Raw genomic sequence first — 21427 nt, 5'->3', positions numbered from 1 at the left:
GTGAAATCACAGATCGCGATGTTCTTTGAGCGATATTCCCATCGTTAACTTGTTTTTTTTTTTTTATCACGCACCGGAGCTGCTCCGACCTGGACGGCGTCAGAGGGACGGGACCCTCTCAGGTTATTACACGACAAGGGTCGAAACGGCGGCGGCGGCGCCTTTGAATGTCATTACGCCGCAATCATTCTCGAGTGTTGTCCGCGCACTCGCGGCGATGAACATCTGTGTCCGCTCACAATCGGCAATTTCACGGGAGACAGTGCGGCGGGAGGCCTGATTTCCATTTCAGCGGAATTACATGTGCGATGAGAAACGGGTTAGTGAGATTTCCAGCGACTCCGCTTCATAAATTGCCCGATCTGTTCCCCTCGTCCTCCTCTTGGAAGAATATCACAGCTGTCCTGCACAGCGACGCTCAGTGAGCAATGGAAGAACTGTGGGGCGAGTGATTAAGACGATGATTAGTCATTATCAAACGCGTGACAGTGGGACCACAGTGAGGGCACGTTTGACAGAGGGATCAAAGGGATCCACATTGTAGCAGTTTAAGTCTCAACTTGTGACAATTGAGATGTGTTTCATTATGTACAGTACAGTTCGCCAGCATCATTTCTCAGGATTTTTCATTAGGCCCAAACAAAACTAAACACAATGAAAGTGTAAGTAAGGTCAAAACACGCCAGAAACACTTTCCATTAGAGTCATAATGCATCCACAGTGAAAGCCTTTCATAATGTTATAAAAGCATTTCCCAACACTTTGTGGTTTCCGATAATTTGCCAGAGAAGGGTTCTCGTACTGGAACACTTTCAGGAGACGGTTACAGTAATAACGAAGCGTCAGCGCCTGCGATCCCCAGCTGGTGGATCGGTCCTGCAGCTGATGGTTTAAAGAAATGGGGCTGATGGCGCGTGATCTATGCAACGGCTGCTTTGATCACTTCCAGAGACTCAAGCAGCAAACTTATCCTGATACAGAGCGTGAGCTTTAATCAGCAGGTCTGGATACGTTTGTCTCCCATGATGGTTTTAATGTGAACCTGTCATTTTGCAGACTCGCCATGAGCTCGACACAGGTGTTGGTGACGCTGCTGTGAGGAGTGATGCATTACCTTTTCTCGTCTCGGTACCACTCAAACTCTGGGGTGGGCACGGCGGTGGCATCGCACTGCAGCATCCCCATGCGGCCCACCGGAGTCTCCGAGCTCTGGGTTTTCTTTATTGTTGGCGGGTCTGCAGAGCAGCAGGGAGACATGAAATCCATAACGAGGTGCTGTCGTGTGCAGTGAGATGCTAATAATACAGCCATCACGTGCGGCACGTTTGTCTTTGAGAGTCTTAATGAAAAACGAAAATATGAAATCCTACAGTGTAAAAAACTAAATTGTGAAATATATCTCATTTGGACGAATGCTGAAAATGTATTATTGAGGATGAGCTGGTTCAGATCACAGAGATCACAGCGAGTGGGCGTTGTCTTTCCTGTAATACACTCATTAGATCGATCACAGGCTCCTGACAAGATGTAATTAGGATATGTTATTTTTAAAAGCCTTTACATGAGGATGTGGTAGGTGAATATTAGTATTAAAATTACAGTAATCAAAATTTCAGTGCTTTTCGTCTACCTGGACTCATCTCAAAACTTTCAAACTGCAGGCTTCACTGCTGTCAATACTCCTGACTGTGTGGTCTGGCAGACGTCATTACTTACAGTTGACGACCACGTTGACGTATTTGACGTCGGGTGTGGCCACGTCGTTGCTGGCCTTGCATTCGTAGCGACCCGCTTGGTTCCGCATGATGCCTATAATGTCCAGGTACTCTTCTCCCTCCAACGGCTCGGCTGCAGAGAGGCCACAGAGCAGAAGGGAAAGAAGACCAGAGAGAGAGGAGAAAAGGGGGCGTGAGGTCATGAGTCATGATTCAAGAGTCTTGATTTTAACTCGATCCCATAATAATATGCTATTTGTCTTCCTGGGGTCATAATCACTGTAGCCTTCAATATGATCTATTAACTTGTTTAAGTGGATCTAACTACCAAGTTGAACCTAAATGAGTATTTTCATAATGTTGATCATGTCTCTGTTCCAGTTATTAGAGGAACAACTTCTGTCAGACAGAACAAAGTACAAAAAACAATTTGTTAATGAGCAGCACAACTAATTAATCTGGTAAAGAACTTGATGTGTCTCATTAGTGAGACCTGTTACGCCTTGATGCTTGTTGCACCTCACCTATAATCACACTTGAACAAACACCGGTGTCGAGACGTGTTATGACTATTTATTAGTGCAGATATGTCACAATCAATAAGAAGGAGATGTTACAATCAACGCTGCCTATACATTCATCTCATACACAGCATGGTTACTGGACTTTAGCATCTATTCTAGATACATTTCATCATGATGGGAAATGAAATGATTGCAGCGGCTTATTAGGAATCATCTGTTGGAGCCCGTGTGCCAGCGGAGCAAATCTCAGGGTACTTCTCCCAAAGATACAATTATCCAGCTGAATGAGGGAAAGCGTCCCAGAGGACCCAGCACATAACTACAATAACGACAGTATCATACAGTCCTTAATCCAAGAAAATAGGCTATAATGGAATCTTGGCGGTGGAAATAAATGGCACACACGAGGTCTCTGGGGTACGAGTAACAGTAGTCAGTGTCAGTGGTGGGCAAGTAGGCGCCCGTGTCCCGAGCGAGGGGCTGCAAGGCTGCGCGACAGCGCGGCGCTGTGCCCTGGGAAATGAACCGGCAACTTGGATACGGGAGTTATTTGAAAAACAGCCGCTCCGCTTTAGTGAGCACACATCCAGTAAACACTGTGTCGTTTGATGTTGTAAAGACAGGAGGTGGCAGTTCCCCCCAAAGTGACGATCTAAGTTTTAAGCTCGGGTGCAAATATCTCCAAATCACTGTTTGTCTTGGGCGCCCGGAGAAGTTGCACAATCAAGTGTAAGATAGAGATGGAGGTCAGCTGATAAAGTATTACTTCATGTGGACGGAAAGATCAATAGGATTATGATCAAAGTTGTGTCATATCCGTCTCTGCCGGGATGATTGGGGAGGTATGATCGAAAATCTGTTGCCATGGAAATTCTACAGAACCCCAGTGCTGGTGCCGGATGAGAGAGAGAGAGAGAGAGAAAACCAGGTGACAGCAAAGATCAAAGAAGAGCGAAGAGACGCGAATTCAAATGAGAGATCAGAGGCAACGGCTCGATTAGTTGTGTAAGCACTGCAATTAACTGCCTGTAATCTCACCTGTTGTGCGGAAAGTGCATCTCGGCGATAAAGAAGATGAACGAAATGTGATATATGGTCCACAGCCACAATTAATTACAATACAGCATTTCACGCGAGCGCGGGCCTCACGTGCTATCAATTTAACCAAGCGTAATAGAGATAGAGCAGCTAATCTCGCCCGCAGGGAATTAATAAGAGGCTGTGCGGAGGTCTGCGCTGGTGCACGGGCCTGTGTGCGAGCTGGAATGTTTCTGCAGCGAGTATGAAGTCTGCCTGCGTGAACTGGGGTGGGGACACGTTTCCTTGAAGGTTTTCCGGCGATACTGAAGGCGGTGACTGATTCGTAGTGTGCACATTAGAAAAGCTCCATGAATCCTGGCATTAGACTATATTATATCATCACATTTCTATGCTAATCTGGATAAAGGAAGAGGAGCGGGCGACACAGAGGGAAAAAGTACATTAAGTACTGGAAGGGCAGAGAGTGACTGTATATTTTTAGAGTTCTCCACATAGGTCATGTGAGCTAAACGCTACAGGGACCAGCGGGCGGGTGTCATTAGCATAGCGATGATAAGAAAAGCCCTTTAAAGCACGAGAGGTGTGAGGCGAAGACGGCCGAGAACAGCACCTGGAGTGCTGCCCCAGCGCGGCCACGATGAGAAACCCACACGGAGGAGGCGAAGGCCGAACAGGAGCTGCACCGGCGCCGCCCGGGTCCAGGAGCGTCACGGGGTCTGCAGAAGTAGAGGACGTCCGCCAGACTGGATGGTTGATCGAGCAGCAGATTCAGCAGATGCTGTCTCAGTGCAGTCGTGTGCTGTTTCGTTGCCTTCAAGACAACAACCTTTGTGATTGTTGTGATTTTTCCCACTCGACATCTCCGTGCCGACGCTAATAGCGCCGATTAGCATCGGTGCAATCGCGTAAGCGATCACTTTAATTAGACGGCCGACAGGAAGTGGCCATCGCTCATACAATGTCGAGGAGCATTAGTGGTGTGAAAGGAGGCCTTTAGTGTCAGAACGGAACGATGCCGACAGCAGATGCTGGAATGAAACTGCCCAAGTTGCTTTTTGATTTGTTTTAGTGTTTCACAGAATGGAGCAGAATCTACAGTTGCCATGTTACTGTAACCTTCAAGAATCCTGCTGTACATATTCACACAGCAGCTTTAAGATACACTAATTAAGGATCACAGAGAACCGGAGATAAACATTTTCTGTTTTCCACCATCTAGAATAACATAACCTGAAATAGAAACATATAACGAACAGTGCACTGTGATGTTTTGGTGGATAAATAATTCCCTTTTCAAAAACATAAACCTAAATATATAATGTGATCTATGGTGAGAGTGATCCATCAGAAGCAGCATAATCTTGTAAAAGCAATGATCAATCTTGTAAATGTTGGGTATTTAATTATTAAGTTACACTTTGCAGAAAGAATTTAAAACCAATGCTGAACTAAATTTCTTTTGCTGATACTCGTAAAGCTCTTCATTCAGAAAGCGTTGTTTTAGGAGCTACCGGGAAGTAAAGTCTTAGACATAGATTTTGACACATTGTAGATACTGAGATATATCCTGGACTTAAAAATCACTTCAGATCATAGAGGAAAGGAAATCAGGTAGAACCTGATAATCAACGCTGAGGCATTCGGCCCATCTTGGATCAAAGGTTACAGATGAAACCTAGACCAGACAAACTTTCAGACGTTCCAACAGTCGTTTTCTTGTTTTTGTTTTCCATAGGAGATTTAAAGCGCTCTTTAGAGCAGCCCTTCACCTCGTCTCGGACGCCAGCTCAAATTGTTTTCCTGTCGCTCGCTAATTTGTCATGCTGCCTGGCTCCAGCTACTCGGAAACGACAACGCGCATAATTGCCGCCTCTCCGCGCACATTATTCTGCTGAAAGCCCCGCGGCCTTCGGGATGTGCAACAGCCGCTCTTTTGGGAAGAAGCCTTTTGGGAAGAGCTGAGGGGGCCTGGAGTAAATACACTTCCACCGCGTCTGCTGGACGCCCATCTGCATCGGCTTTAGCGTTGTGTTTAGACAGTTTTTTCGGGCCAATTAAAGCCCAACTCGGCGGGAGCGAGGGACGGCACCGGCAGGCTTCCCGTACGGCGCCGAAGGTCCACACGGGCCCCCCCCCTCCCAGACGAACAGAGGAGAGCAGCGGGAGGAAGCAGAAGGATGCGAAACCGGCAACTCCAGCCGGCGACTGGATGCCGCTCATTTGCATATCCTCATGCATCATTCATCAGCGCCATTTTACCACAGCGCGAAACATTACATTTATCTTGCGAATGCTAATTTATGTTGAGCAGCCGATTTGAAAAAAAAAAAACTTCAGAGTCAGAGTTGCATAAAGGATCCTGCGACATTTATTTTGCTTTGTCTGCACGGCGGTGACAGGACGTGCGCCGGTGCCCGTGCACGTCTGTGGGCCGTGGATCCGCAGGATGGATCAGCACATAATTACCCAGCATTCCTCACACACACACACACACACACACACACACACACACACACACACACACACACACACACACACACACACACACACAGAATTCCTCCTGCAGTTCGATCCCGTCGCACTCGGCAGCAACTTCCCGAGGAGCAGCACTACGGCGGCAGCGTCTCCGCAGCCGTCTGAGGACAAAAAGCGGAACTTCCAGCACTCACGAGCCACTTGCTGCCTCCGCTGCCGGCGACGCGGAAATAACACAGGTGTCGGATCCGAAAACAAGACGGCTGTTTATTTGCCGCTTCTTGAGCCGAGGAAATGATATGCACAGCCGAGCGGCGCGGCCGTCTGTTTTTCTGAGCACTGTCATTCCTCCCGCTGCAGTGCACCCCACCCCCACCCCCCACTCCCCCACTGTTCACACACTGTAGCTGTGCCGTTGTTGTTTTTCCCCGGTGCCTCGCCTCGTCTGTGACACCGTGCACCCGGTGGCTCTTCGCCTGCTTCCCGGCCTGTCGCTTTAAAACCAGATAAATTGTTGATAAAACAAATAGGTTTAGTGATTGAATTCCCTGGAAGGGTAGTTACTGTAGGCCGCTCCGTCTTCCACTTGCCTGATAAATGGTTCCAGTCCACTGTGGGGAGAAAATTCTCATTACTGTGTGGATGCGTTCAATGGGCTCGGCTGCACAATAGCAGGAAAGGCTTTGGGTTAAAGACGGAGGCAAGGTCACACACACACACTTATTTAATGCATTATATTCTTCATAAAAAGTTATATTTTACACCTTTTTATAGACTTTTACCTCATTCCTTCTATCTCCACTGGGGCCACTAACCATTAGGATAAAGCCGTAACGATAACACTTTAGTTTCTATGGAGCCACTGGCCCAGAGTCAGTATTAGCACTCATGTTTAAATTAGCAAAGGCAGCCTGTGACCAGATGGCTGCACTGGGAGTCCTCCAGGTGTGACGGTGCAGGTGATTAGAGCGCTCATCGGGATGAAGGCGGCGTCACGACGACTCAGCAATTAAAAGTGAGAAATGTGAACGTCGTCGCGTGTTCCGTTTTTCACATGCACATAGGATAAAAGTGCAGCAGACGAGGTGCTGCTACTTTCACACCAGAAACAATTCACCCACAATCACCACGTCCACTTCTCCTCCAGGCACTGTCTCTCCTAGCGACTGTGGGACTGGGGACTTTTGAAAAAGTGCTTGTGGACCGGGCAAAGAAAAAAAAATAGTGCTGAGTTTCTGTTCAGTGGTGACTTTATACAAGTAGGAGCTGCAGTGCTCAACCAGCCCAGAAGTAACTCCACCTAATGAGGGCAGGCAGGCTCGGGGCAAGCTGTGCTCATGATGTTCTGGGCCCAGTGTGACAGCAGTCGGATTTCAGACCAGCTGCCGGTGGTGCTGATTGTAAACAAGCGAGCACACTGTGACCGTCAGCAGATCTGAGACCTGCGGAGAGGAGACCGAGCGGGGTGGTGAGTTGGTGCACGCGTCGCCCCCCACGCGCGTGCACGGCGCCAGACGAGAGCGGGTAGTTTGACCCGGGTCGCTCTAAAAAAGACCTGTCGCCCCCTCGACGCTTCACTCCCACAATCGGCACTGCTGTCAGCTGACAGGCTGGTGTGTGTGTGTGTGTGTGTGTGTGTGTGTGTGTGTGTGTGTGTGCGTGTGTGTCACGCTGTGCTCTTGAGCTCCACGTCTCTCAGTGAGATGAAGTGCAGGGAGGACAACTGGAGTGACTGGTATAGTCTGCTGAAGGAGGAGATGGACAACTGATAGGAGGAAGAGGAGGAGAGAGAAATAGTGGAAGTGTAAATGAGGGAGATGAAGAGCGACAGATAGACAGACAAGGAGTCAGGGAGAAGAACGAGGTGATGGTGTTGTGGAGTGTTTCCTCGTCCTGCTGCTGGACAGCGGCCGACGCCGGTGGAGCCGGCGCTGGGAGGATGTCGAGGGCACTCAGCGTCAAACCCCTAACCTGCTGCCTTGCCAAGCGTTATAAAAGGGCCACGGCTCCAATATTCAGCTGGATCACACAGCAACAGGAGCTGCAGCCAAATCAGTTCATTGAGACAGATGTCTTTGTTGCATCGGACCTGCTGTGGCAGATTCATAATCATTTAAAGTTATGCGGAGCGCTGCGGAGCTCGACTGCGCTGCTCAAGGACACAGCGGCGGTAAACATGCTGCTGGTGGACACGTTATAGGTGATGAGGATGCTGTTAGCTGTTAAGGCACGACTAGCTGCGACATATCAGCCACTGAGCTGAGACCCAGCGAAGGGCTCCTTGACCAGTGGCCCCATTTCCTTCCCCGTCGTGCCGTTTAGACGCTGGAGATCTTCCTCGTCTTCTATCTTCTCGTCTTCCTCCCTCCCCGGAACACCCCCCCCCCCCCCCCCCCCCCCCCCCCCCCCCACCTCCGCTTCCTCCCGTTCCCTTCGTGCTCTATTGATCATACGCCTCAGACGTCTGGCCAATGAGTGGTTCGGTCAATATCCACACAGAGGCTGAGCAAAAACACGTTTTGATAAAAAGTACAAGACCCGCGGGCGGCACACGTGCGGCCAACCGTTCTGCAGGTGAGACGGTCCCATTGCTTGTGCAGACAGTGTACTATGCAATGCAAAGGGTTCTATGCTGCTCTTAGTGCCGGTGGTCGGCCATTTTAATGAGACCACGCTTTACCACATAAAGTGAATGTGAGGGTGGTTCATACCTTTGTTGGTAAAGACAAACTGATACATGTTTCGGTGTTTACTCTGCAGTGGATGCATGAAAAGAGAGAAACTACTGATGAATTACGCTCACGAGGGAAATCTACTTTGAAGCCATTCATGCTGAAAGAAAAATACACACAGCGTTAAACCTTTGCATCGCTGCAGAGGCCGCTGGAGACGGATGCTCCTCTGGGAGCCCGTTTTTCTGAGAGGAGAGAGTCTTTCAAAATGGAACAGCTGCTACTTGGACACTGACAGTATAAAAACAAAGTATTCATGTGAACATGTGTTTTACATGGGGCCTGGAATCCATCTTTCAATAACGGGGGGAGAGAGACCCCCGTCTTCTTTGCGATCCTCTAATGTCTAGATAACTGAATAATCCTTTTTAAATTTCAACAATTGTTCAATTGAATGTGAGATATCAGTAATAACTCAAATGTAATCATGCGAAAAATTGAAAATCCATAGATTCTATATCTGTCCACCAGCTTTCATGGTTGGGGTAATTGTCTGCTTTGATTCTTAACTGCTTTGCCAACATATGACCAAGAACCGTTAAGGGGAAATGAAACATGTAAAGAAGACTTCAAATGTTTATTTGCCGTTAGATCCTAATCAGAGGTTTGTGATCATTAATAATGAGTTGTTTGCTCTCTCTGCAGGGTCGATGCAAAACGTTCAACCATCTCTGCGTCAGATCAACTTTCCCAGTTTATCACGAGCCTCGGTTCAGCGCAACAATCTCCTACAAATGTGGAGAACAGTGAGGCGTGAGCATCAGCCTGCCCGACTCTGTCTCTGTGACAAACACATGCAATATGTTGGTATTAATAATGAATATACTGTAAACGCTTGCTGTTCACTTTACAATCTGCTCAGCAATTAAGAAAGCACACACACGCAGGCTCTAATCTAGTTACAGTAGCTGGTGACACCCGAGCGACAGAGATAACAATGATGGAGAAAGATGGTGGCGAGCTGCAGGTTGAGCCCGGATGGACCCATGGTAATGGATGACAGGACTAATGAGTCTGGACATCCGCAGAACCCGGCAATTAACTAGCTCATAATCAGTCCTAGGAAGGAAGCAACTCAGACTCAGGGTTGAATGCATTGCACAGAGCAGCTGTACGTTTTATTTCTGTATTCAACCGATCACACAGTTCTCATAATAATTTAAGTATATTCATGTGGCGATCGACTTTTGGGTCTATAAATGTTAAGAAGGGCTAAGAAAGCAAACCACGAGAAAGGAGCAGGGCGTCATCTAAAATGAACAAGGCATTGATATTTCTTGAATAATTGATTAATCAGCTCTTTGCAGCTTTAGAAGCAACTGGCTGTACAGCACAGGGTAGCGTCGATGGGATGGGACTCTCAGGACCTGCTCTAGTTTAAAGCTAATGGTCACAAAGGCTGAGGGGAGATGAAAAAAGGCCCTATTTTTACTGCGCCGAGCTCTTGGTCAGACAAAGGGAACTTTATCTGACAACGGTCCAGAGGTGAGGCCCCGTGGCCCCGATGGAACATTCCCTGCCACACCAACAACAATAGCACAGATTGTAGCTCCAGCCGCTGCTCAACCACTGTAGAACAATCAACATTGGCCCCGGGGATTTCTGAAACAGTCTCAATATACTGCATTTTTACCGAGGCACAGTTTGTCCTGTCTGACCAGTTCACGTTGGACACTTTCCAGCTCTGTCGGCAGAATATTAGACTGGGATTGAAATGAAAAAGGGGTTTAAGTCAGAGAATGGCGCAGTCGCTGAACGGTATTGACCAGGACAGAATGCAGCTGTGTGGAGACTTTACCCGTTTCATTGTGCCATTTAAATTCCACATATTCACGCACATCAAGTCAGCGATCTGAATCTGAATATGCATGTGGTTATGTAAGGAGGAGCTCCAGCCACAGTTTCAGCACTTGCAGCGCTGAGTCATGGTCTAATTGCGTAATTAGAGTCATAAACTTAAAGACTTAAAGAGGTGGTGATGCAGAACAAACTGTGAGCAGAAACGGCAAATAATCAGCCACAGCTAACGCTAACCTTGGCTTCATGATAGCGTTGTTCTGGAAGGTTGATGCTCAAATGCACGGGCTTCATCACTTATTACATCTTAACAATGAAATGTCTCAGTCTGTTTGAATGGGGATTGAACTTACAGTACAATACAACCTCTACATCCTGCTTATCATCCACAGTATTTATGATATTTGGATTTTGGCTTGAATGAATTTACCAATAAATAATATAAATGCTAAAGTAATGCAGTGACGATAGAAACAGGCAAAGTTATTTAGATTCGAACCCCACGCTATGAAATTCATGCAGTGGCTGACTTGGACCCAAACTGGGTGAGACTCATGGATTTCGGGGTGAATGAAACAACACAAATAACAACAGACCCCCCCACATCTCAGGAGCCACATGCGCTTAGCAGATACACACCATCCGACTTCGCAAGGATTTCATTTTATCACTGTTTTCTTTTCACCACTCACACTGTTTGAGTCAAGAACAAAGCTGCTTTGCCCACTACTCCTCCAACAAAGCGCCCAGAAAGTGAATAATGAAAGACTTGTGGAATGCATTGTACAGGGCCTCCAGCGGCAAAAGGCCAAGTCCATTAGTGCTCAAAAAGTCCACTACCGGCTGCTGCTTTTTAGCTTCCTCCAACTCATAGACTCCATTTATTCCAACAAAAGCTGTCTAAACGCACAAACGCGCTTTACCTGGAGTAACTCGAGGTGCAACGCGTCCCAACCACAGATTTAGAGGGAAAATGAAAAGGCGCATTCAGCTTCCGATCTATAAAACAGGCCGTCTGATCCGCGCGGCGCTGAGGATTAGGCTGAGCACATCACCGCTCCTCAACGGGAAAAGACGAACCGGGCCGCGCGTCATTGTTCCGCTTCGAGGATCAGGGAACATGAAACACGGCAGCGCTGACGAACGAACGCGGTACTTGACGGAGATATGAATGACTTTCAATCAGAGCAAGGTGGTGTTCGGATGGAGAGAGCACCTCCGCTCATCAGCTGAGCAGCAGCTGCGTTCATTTTACCCCAACTGGTCCTGGTAAAGCAGGACATCATTTTCAAAGTGTGCAGCATATTATATATTTGCGATCATGCAGTGAGTGGTGATGCGAAGCAAGAACGAAAACAAAACCTCCAAAAGAATATTGCAACAAAACTGGAAATGCTTCCTGTTTCTGTTCAGGGCACATTATTTATTTATCACACACCTCTAAGCCTTACATATTGTATAACATTCACCGATGCTAATGTTCCAAGGGAGACTTTGCTTTTCTAGGTCACAAACTCCAGTCTCTACTCGATGCGCGGCTCCAGCTCCTCTAATCGGCCGTGATGGGAGCGTTCTTACCTGAGGGGTTGAGCAGCCGCCAGGTGATGGCGGGGTCCGGCCTGCCGCTGGCCAGACAGCTGAGCGTCACGTTGCTGCCCTCGTTCACCGTGATGTCTTCGGACACTTTGTAGATGCTGGCTGGAACTGGAGACACAGGGAAAACGGCACCGGGGGTTAATGAGAGGATGCACAGGCTCGTTTCACAGCTCAGGGGAGGATTCGACTTCGAGTGTATGTGCGTGTGAGCATTTTTTTGGTGCATGTTCGCATGCTCCACTCCCATAACGTCCTGTACGATATCTCTATAAACACAACTTCAGTGCAAACACTGCTGGAGCTGACCTTGATTCTCTCACTTGAAGAGTTGAAAAATGCTTGGGAGAACCTTCTTTCTTCCTGCTTTCGCCCTCAGAGGTACTTACTGTAAACTTTCCCAACCCAGGATCCAAATAAGCAATTTAATCTCCTGCCCTGGGACCTGAGCTCATGAAAGCAGATTGCTTCTCTTGTCACGCGGGGACCCACCAGACGCTCGGCGCTGATTCCGACTTTAGACACACACTTTCACAAGAGTAGGCTTTAACACGCGGCCGAAACTGCGAAGGTACAACCAAGGAGCGTTTGATGTGCACGTGTCGCTGGCGTTCAAAGTGATACGCGTCCACTCTGCGTCTCATCCCGCCGCCTTTAATGATCATCCTGCCTCACAATGCATTTGCACCGGCCTCACTCCCACACAGTCACAGAAGTGAAGGAGCGGGAGGGAACCGCCTAAAGAGCACAGCTGAATTAAGACTATACAGGCTGCTTCAAAGTGAGTCAGCAGCTGAGGTGCAATTAATCACAAAGTCTGTAGACGGCAAACTGTGAGCGAAGCTGCTTGGCCGACGCACTGTTTATGCAAATACGAGGCCAGAAAAACAAGTCGAGATCAAGGCTCTAGAATAGGACGAATGCTGGAACACGCGTCACCGCAAACCATAATCTCAGTCAATAAATAGATTTGCTGAACAAGTTATAACGTTCACAAGAACAACAAAAGGCATTCTCAGTTCAACAGGGTGATTTTAGCCTCATCGTAGGAGATGTTTGGTTGTTTACAGTGTCAGAAAGGGCGGCTGCCACTCAAGCCGCTGCTTCGCTGCGTTACCACGGCAACCACACACACAAACGACGCAGGGCGGCGTTCGGCTGCTACTTGACTTCTAGTTGCACTTGCAACCGACTAAAACACCACAAGTTTTGTGTTGTGGTACAAAGTTACAAAATAATAGTTATAGTTAAATAGTTACAAAAAGTGTGCAGATGCATTAGTCGGGAGGAGATTTCTGCAGGTGCAACCATCCGACACAGAGCTTCAAATGATGCATCGTGAGCCGCTAATGTTTGCTGAGAGACGGCGAGAAAACCAATAACTTCTGTGTCAGTTGTAATAAGTAGATTCCAGCAGCTATAGGCTCGACATACTGTTAACTACAATGACAAAGCACTTTGAATTTCCTACTCTTTCACCATGAGGCTGGTTTCTTTTCATAATCATAGCAACAAAAGTCCATGGGTTTATTATTAGAATCCATCTTTTAAAATGAAAGGATGAACAAAACATTAAGTCTCAGAAATGAAGATTAACTGATTAAAACCAACAGTAAAAACAGGTTGCTATGGTATCTGTAGTACAGTATGGTGCCTTAAAGGCAAGGATGCCTTTGAAGAAGTGGATAATGGAACAAATGGTTCTGTCACCAGGACCAATACACATTTCATGCTTGGACCAGTTCACGCTGCCAAGCGCTTGGCTCCATGTAAAGCTGCAGCCTGTTCTTTTGGCCGTGTGATAACATAATGCAGCTTGTGTTTGGTGGAACATCCAGGTAACCGGCGGTTGCACCCTGCTGCTGTCAACACAACAAAAACCACCCAGCGCTGCTGCCGTCTCCTAACGGGAACTTTACCCACACACCGGGAGGAAAAGGTGACGTGAGTCTGAGTGTAGTGAAGGCCGTCATTAACGCTGAAAGGTGAACCTTTACAATAGAAAGTCTTGCCGTGAATTCTCCTCTTCAACTATGCTTTGTAAGCGTTTCTTCATGCTTGGGATTAAGAATATAAATAATAAAAAGGACTACTGTACAAATTGATTCAATGGCAACAGAGCAACAATGTGGGTGTTACAGTTACAGCACAGTTCCTCATTTTCATTTCATCCAGTACATCATTCACATTCACTGTTTCTGAATCACAAGATTCAGAAACAGTAGTTTTCAAAAACCCTTAGACACATAAATACAAAGGTGAGACTGATGATGTCAGGGTCAAACGTTGGAAGATCAGGACAAAGCTGTGCTCACATTCTTCTTGGTTTTCTACCTTGAATGCCTCGCGACACAGTTTGCTTAATAATGACATAGTGGAGATTAACATTTGTAATATAAAATACCAAACCCATCCCGTTTATTATAACCAGCACAGAAACTAAATATCTGAATGTCAGACATCAGAAAAACAAATCTATTACCAGACTTTTCAACTTTTATACCAACTTTTGTTCCGTTTGTCTGAGATGCTCCGTAGCTCCATATGTAACACAATAACAAAGAGGGAGGTTTGGGCCGCAACATGTGGGTCATAAGTGTCCAGAGGTGTGCGTTGATGGGCAGTCGCCGGTGAGTTCATCCCTTTTAAACGACGCCACATAAAAGCAGAGTTGAGAGGGAAACCATTAAAACCTAACGGTCGCCCAATTAGTGGCGTCAACAGCAGCACAGTCGGCAGCAGGAAGTTTGCGTCGGTAATTACAGACTCTGCCAACTCTCGACAACTGTTGTCAATTAGTCCATAAACGGGGCACTTAAACCCCCAACTGCTCAATTAACGTCCCTGGAAGGAGGACGCGCCTGTGGTCGCGCCCCCGTCGCGCCCAGACCCGAGTCGTGCCTCCGGCGCCGCACCTTTCATTACGGTCGGGCTGAATCTGACTTCGCTGACTGTGGAACGAAGGAGACGGCGCCGAGCCGCTGTCTGCGCGTGACAACGGCATCACGAGGGAATTCATACGCCGTTAAGAACTAATGGAAGTTGTTGTGTTGAATTGAAATAAAGCCGTCCCGCTCCTCCGCATCCGCCGTGTTTTCCATGAAACAATATTCCACTATTTGTCTGTCTCAGATTGCTTCTCCAGCGAGGTTATTATGGGAGCTTTGTCTCCGAGCAGCCTCCCCCGAAGAAGCCGCTCTCTCTCTCTCTTACACAAAGCCCCTCTCTGTACAACCCAGTGACAAGACTGGAATTTTAAATGCAGTCATACAGAAGCGCCGTAGTCAAATATGAAGTATGAAGATGCGGCCTCCAGATACGTGGAGATGGAATGTGTGGATGCCAAGGCAGACGAACTCAATTGAGGTGACAAAAAGTCCAATTGGATTTTTTTTCCCCTTTTCCGAGCTCAGAAACAACCACAGCAGGGATCGGTGGGAGCGCTGATTTGCTCGGTAGAATTAATCCTGGAAAGCGTAGATAAAAACGGACGGGGGTGGGGGAGAGGCGCTCGTACCCCGATAACCCCGGCACCTCCACGAATGGGAAGAGCAAGCGCAGGAAAGATGGAGATAGAAAGACAATGGGGAGCCCAAAAGAATGTGAATGACATTTCAGCTCTAACGGCCACATGGCGCCTGGAGTCCGGCTGTCAGCGCTGGAAATGGAGGAGCGAGAAGCCAAGAGTGAATTGTATTCTTAGTCATAGGTCAGTCTTGAAAGAACAATGTTGGAAAGGGCAGCTCTTTGAAAAGCACTTTATCCCAACAACTGCAGGACGGATGAATCCCACAGAGACGTGCTTCACTCCGGGCTAATGGTTTTCTTATGGCTTGGTTTGTGAATTACGTTATAGAGACAGTCGGGGTCCAGAAACATCCGCATTGGGTCACGTTGTGGACGCGACGTACGCTCGCTGTCGCGCGCAGACGCTGCACTTTATTATCTCTTGCGGTTGTTGTTTTTTTTTTTTTTTACATCCACTCCCTATAATCACGAGTTGCAATTTCCAGGAGCATTTTTCATCTTCAGGTTTGTCAGCTTTTATTCCCCACGTCCTCAAACAAAAACAACACGAAGGAAAAAAAATATATACAAAAACAAAAACGTGGCTTCTGTCAGTTAATGATCCCCTTTTCGAATTCTCAGAAATAATAAATCTCCGATGAGAACATTATAAATACACTGACCCCCCGTTCAACTCTAATTTGGAGCTTCAAAGAAAGAAAACAGAGTGAGAGACAGACAGTGAAGGGAGCGCGAGTAATTAAGGAGAAGCAGTTCGGTGTTTATAGGTTGTGCGTTAACTGAGTGAACCTGCACCGGAGGCACTTCCTTGGTCCATGGGGCACGCTGTTCACCATGGAGATGAATGTGAGGATACAAAAGGCCCAGAACCTACATCTTTAAATGACTAACAGCTCGCGGCCCGTTTAGTGTTGGCTGTGTGCAAATTAACCCCACGCAAGATACAATAAGCAGATTAAACTCAAAATATATAATAATAACCATCATTTGTATGTGGTTGCACTGGTCCGGCTGCTGGCTGGTCTGTGATCAGGCCATTATCAGCACTGTGGCCCTTTATGCTGTACATCAGAACCTGTGGTGTGATTGTGATGTGTGATGACTCTGCACTTTTAAATCTTCACATTGACAGATCTGTCCATTTTCCTCCAGGTGGCTCTGAGGCCAAATGAATGCAATGAAGCGTTCATGCAGTTAAATGACAGAAAATTGGAGAAAATGGGTGACAGTACGGTGTTTTATGGCTCTTTCTCTAATTACACTAAACTTATTCTCACATCACTGAACCCCATTAGACTCGACTTTATAATTATGGGCATGCAGTGCTGCTGGGGGCAGGGCCATGGGCGGGACAGCGGCGCGTCTGACTTTAAAAGTTCAAGCTCATGTTTTCAGCCAATGTTTTCATATCCAACTTCCTGAATAATGAGTCTAAAAGGGAAACCGAGTCGCATCCCTCCGAGCTTCTCGCCCGTGGATTTGTCTATTCGGAGCATTAGACGACGCATCGGGCGCTAATCGTAGCCTGGATGACCAGAAAAGCAACACAACAGATGAGGTCTCAGGAAACAAGCTGCGGATGCTGCAGCACGCGGGGCCCCGCTGCGCGAATCACCCCCTCTGTTCTCCATTTCCTCTGAAAGCAGGTGGTCTTTAAACCCACGTATCAAAAAACACAACTATCGTTCCTTGATGCAGATGCGTCGGGCATGAAATTAGCCTGTGAGCAGAAGCAGGGAGGCAGCAGGTAACACAGGACGCCACCACCTGGACTCTGTCACGTCGATTATTGAGCCCGACGCTGTTCTGCTCTTTAGGAAGCGCTGCGAACAAGGCGGCTTTGGAAGCGATTCTCTCACTTTTTCCTCTAAGAGACTATTTCTTAAGAGATGAAAACACGCGTGTTTTTATGGACACAATATAAGATAGGATGAGACGTAACTGCATCCACGCTTTAAAAAGGCACGACTGCAGTTTATTTCCCAACATGAAAGTACAGCAATAATTCATATATATATAAGCCGCCACTGACTGTAAACCGCTTCATATGTTTTGTATTTTTCCCCTCGGGTTTATTTTGCCTCCTCCTACATTTACCTCCCGCCGGCTCTCGATGCGACACTCGGAGAAGTGATGTGGCAGCGACTGCAGAAGAGGCGGCCGATTACGCTCAGCTAATTTGAAACCATTAGAAGATAATCAGGAGAAAACACTCACAGCTCTGTGGCGTTCAGCGCTCGGGAGCTCTGCTTCCAATTACCTGCTTCCTTCAAAACAGGGTTCGCTCGGAAACTCCCAGCCCGTTGGTCAGCAGCGCTCAGACTTAATGTGCGTGCTTTAAACAGGCACCTGCTGTGTTTTAAGGCTGGCGAGTGTTTGTTTTCTAGCTTCCTACTGCAGCTCTACTTGACTTCACAGGGTTCTGATTTCAACACTCACACAGACACTCAAACAAAAAGCCTCAGAGCCTCGTGGCTCGGCTGTAGGTGCTGCACTAGATCATATACGTACACCCCAGTACATCTCCATACTCATTTCATCCGAGGCCTTGAGGTGTGTATTCCACGCACACACATTCATTTCTCTCCGCCACAGCACTGCAGAATTCAAAGGAAGGGGAATAGGTGAGAGGGGGGGTGGAGGGGGGCTGACGCTGCTGTTACGGCCACAGAAGAAGAAAAGGCGGCAGCTCCAGCGGCTCGGCCCCCCTGCGCTCCCTCAGCGTCTGCGAACGCACGAGACAAAAGGGGAAGGTGGATGAGAGAGAGAGAGAGAGAGAGAGAGAGAGAGAGAGAGAGAGAGAGAGAGAGAGAGAGAGAGAGAGAGAGAGAGGTGATGACAGAAAATAAGACACCACAGCATCGGAAGCCCAGGACGCCGGTGAGGCTTCAAAGCGCGGAGCGGAGAGGAGGCAGATGCAACTGCCTGCTGGAGGCACTGCGGGACGCGGGGGGGTGGGGGTGGGGGTGGGGGGGGTCTACTGAGTTCTCCCCAGTATTGATACTTGAGCCTCATTTGAGTTGGGGACAAAGAGGCGATTAACGGAGGCGATGGGTTTTTTCAGGACAGACACTCGAGCATCTGTTCGAACCGAAAGAGCCAAACGAGAAGTTGTAAGGCAGCGTTTTTTGGCTAACGAGCTCCACGCAGTCTGTCACAGGGGTCAGGGAGGAGGAAGTGTCACGTGCTATTTTAGGAGAGCAACTGATGACAAATGTCCACGCTCCCGTATTCTACGCAGGCCGCTCTTATCTGGGCCGGACCGCGGTCGCTCTGTGATCGGCTGAAGGAGGGCTTCCCAGAAAGCGAGCGCAGGTTTATCACCGAAGCCATGGGATGATTTAGAGGCTTACACTATCATTCGGTTCATGAAAATGAGCAGAGATGGCGAGACCAGCGAAACCCAAGGTTAGGAAACGTGGACGACTCTCCTCCTACAGGTCTACAAGTACCGGCTGTGTTCAGCTGTTTAATACGGCCTCCGTGCTTTGTGCCGCAACTCCCAAAAACCATTCCTCATTATGTCACTTTGTCCACACAAGTGTTATTGGAACCCACACGCCCTCCCACAACCCATATACTTATGCGGCTCGGCTGGGATTCCTTTTATGCCCCACTACTTCCCATTTTCCCGCTGATGTGAAACCTCTCTCCTCGGCTCTTTTTTTATTCCAGTCTTGTCCAGTACAGCTGGTTCAGCACAGCCTTAGTTCTCTCAAACATCTCCTACAAGTGTTGTTTGTCTGATTCATCGCGTCGAGGACTGCAGAGGTTTGGTGAATCACTGACGGTTAGGCTTCAGAAGGCACTCGCCGACAAAAGACTGGAGCTCTAGAGGAACAACTAATTCTGTTAAAGCTAGCACACCTATGCAGGACCAAGTCCAAAGCAGCACTGTTCTGTTTAATGCAGGCATTAAACGGGGTCTATCAAATCACAGCTTGAGTTATTGTGGCATTCCAATGGCCTTTCGGGATCATTGTCCTGAGCCTTAAAAGCCCTCAAGGACGTCCTGTGGAAGTCCAGTCGGCAATCATCAGTAGCTGATCAATACCAGCCAATGCACTCATTTGCTATAATTTGTTGAATTAAAGTCCATCTCGTAATGGAAGGGACTAAGTGTGCATTTCCGGTGCACATGCTGGGATAAAAACATGTGTACGGACCCAACCTCAGACCAGAGGCCTGTAGCTTCAGTGGGTTGGGTATTCTTTTAGCATATAGAGCTGAATTTGGTCACAGAGGATCATCTGTACTGACTGCAAACAGAGTTTTAAAAGGTTTGGTGCCTGTGAGTGAGCAGATTATTGCAGCCCTTTCATTCCTCAGCTACAGTAGTGAGCGAGTAGTGCTCATAGGTGAATACGACCACTCATATTAGTTCATGAAGCCCAAGAGAGTCACAGCGTGTTTATTTAGCGGATGCTAACTCTTTATGCTACAGGTTTATTCATAATAATTTAGCTAGCTCATGTGTGTCATCATTGAATGGTTTCAATAAAAACTAACCTCCAGCATCTCCCTACATTAATGATTGGAAGTTGAAAATTTTAGGTTTTAAATAGCAGGGGGACATTAAACATGTGTATTCACTGATTGATTGATTCACTGTAGTTGTGTAGTAGTGAGCAGCATCTTTGGCTCACAGGGAGTTTACATGTTGGACCCCCGCAGGTTCTCTCCAGCTTCCTCCCACAGTCTGGGTGATGCCAGCTGATAGGTTGCCAGAACCCCTGCGACTCGTACAAGGATAAACAGTTTAGATAATGAACGCACGGGTTGAATAAAACATGTGCCTGGAGTCATAAATAACGTGTGTAGCTAATGTAAAACGTACAACAACAAAATAAAAAAAAAAAAAACACATGGATCAATGACATGGGTCAGAACGTGTGCATCAGGAGTCTCACTGACTCGCCGCCGACCGGGTTCCAGCGCCGCGGACCCTCCGGCAGCCGGTGAACAGCTGGCGGAGGGGAGAGCACCTGACACGATGCTTAGCTGGAGGCGGCGCCGCGATAACGCACAATCCAATCCTTTCCGGCCGGCTCTTATAATAAACGAGCAGCTCCTTCACTTTCAACGCAGATGGATGTAGAAGCTTTATTTTGCACACATTACACGTACATGCCTCTGTATCCGTCCCGTTGCCTCCCACTGGGCCTCACATTTCCCTTTGTCTCCCTCAAGTCTCCTCATCACTGTCACTGTCTGCCTCCCTCAGCCTCTGTTGCTGTGCGTTGCCTTGAGAAGCGGCCTAATGAGCGAGCGGCTGGCGTTGGGAGAGGGTTTTCCGGCTCTGCGGAGAGATAACAAGCCCGTGTGTTATTACCAGCGCGGCCACTGCAGCGGCCGACCGGCGCCCACTCTCAAAGACCCTCCCAGGGACGAAGACGGGGGAAATAATGTGTACGGCCGCGCTATCAAAGTGCTGCGACGGGGCACGCGCTCGACAACAGTCAGCTGCTTTTTGCTGCGCGACGCCTGGGCACCAGAGAGCAGCACACTGTAATGAAGAGTCGTAAATATTCCCCCTCCGTAAGCGGTGGTGGGAGATCGGGTTGTTTTTTACGGCTGAAATCTGCTTTTACTGTCTTTGAGGGGCTGCGGTTTTGATCACAACACAAGTGTGACGCAGGCGTTTAGAGTCGACGTACGGCTGCGAACGTCGTGCCTGTTCAGCCCACGTGGAGTTTGTAATCATGTCCGACAGCATCTAATAAAGAAATGTATGCTGTATTTGCAGTCATATTAGCAGCTCCGTGCACTTTTCACAGGCTACTGATGGCAGTACACAGCAAAGCCAGGCAAGGGGTTCCAATCCACATGAGACCAAGTAGTGCTGAGCCCGGGACAACTGAGCCGCCAGGAAGCCCTGAAACCAAACCTCTCAGCGTGCGTCTGAGGCTGGTGCTGACACACGCCAAACCAAATACACACACTTCATCCCCACGCACCCTTCTCCTCTTCGTGGGCCTAAACGGGTCTAACAGGTATAGTAGAACATTCAACAGAGCATCAC

General features: G+C 48.0%; 1 protein-coding gene across 4 annotated transcripts in view; it reads right to left on the bottom strand.

The window, feature by feature from the left end:
• lsamp (limbic system associated membrane protein) overlaps nt 1-21427 on the bottom strand; it is a 340641-nt gene that overhangs the window by 7355 nt on the left and 311859 nt on the right. For all 4 annotated transcript variants that reach the window (XM_029170608.3, XM_029170605.3, XM_029170607.3 and 1 more), the window contains 3 exons: nt 11863-11988; nt 1717-1848; nt 1115-1235 (listed from right to left, as the gene is read on the bottom strand). In XM_029170608.3, coding sequence (XP_029026441.1) covers nt 1115-1235; nt 1717-1848; nt 11863-11988 — 379 coding nt within the window. The remainder of the gene's footprint in view (nt 1-1114; nt 1236-1716; nt 1849-11862; nt 11989-21427) is intronic.

This window comes from Betta splendens, chromosome 13, assembly GCF_900634795.4.
Source record: "Betta splendens chromosome 13, fBetSpl5.4, whole genome shotgun sequence".
NCBI classification, from domain to species: domain Eukaryota; kingdom Metazoa; phylum Chordata; class Actinopteri; order Anabantiformes; family Osphronemidae; genus Betta; species Betta splendens.
Note: the sequence above shows the minus strand (reverse complement) of the source record. Positions and strands in the feature narration are given on the sequence as shown.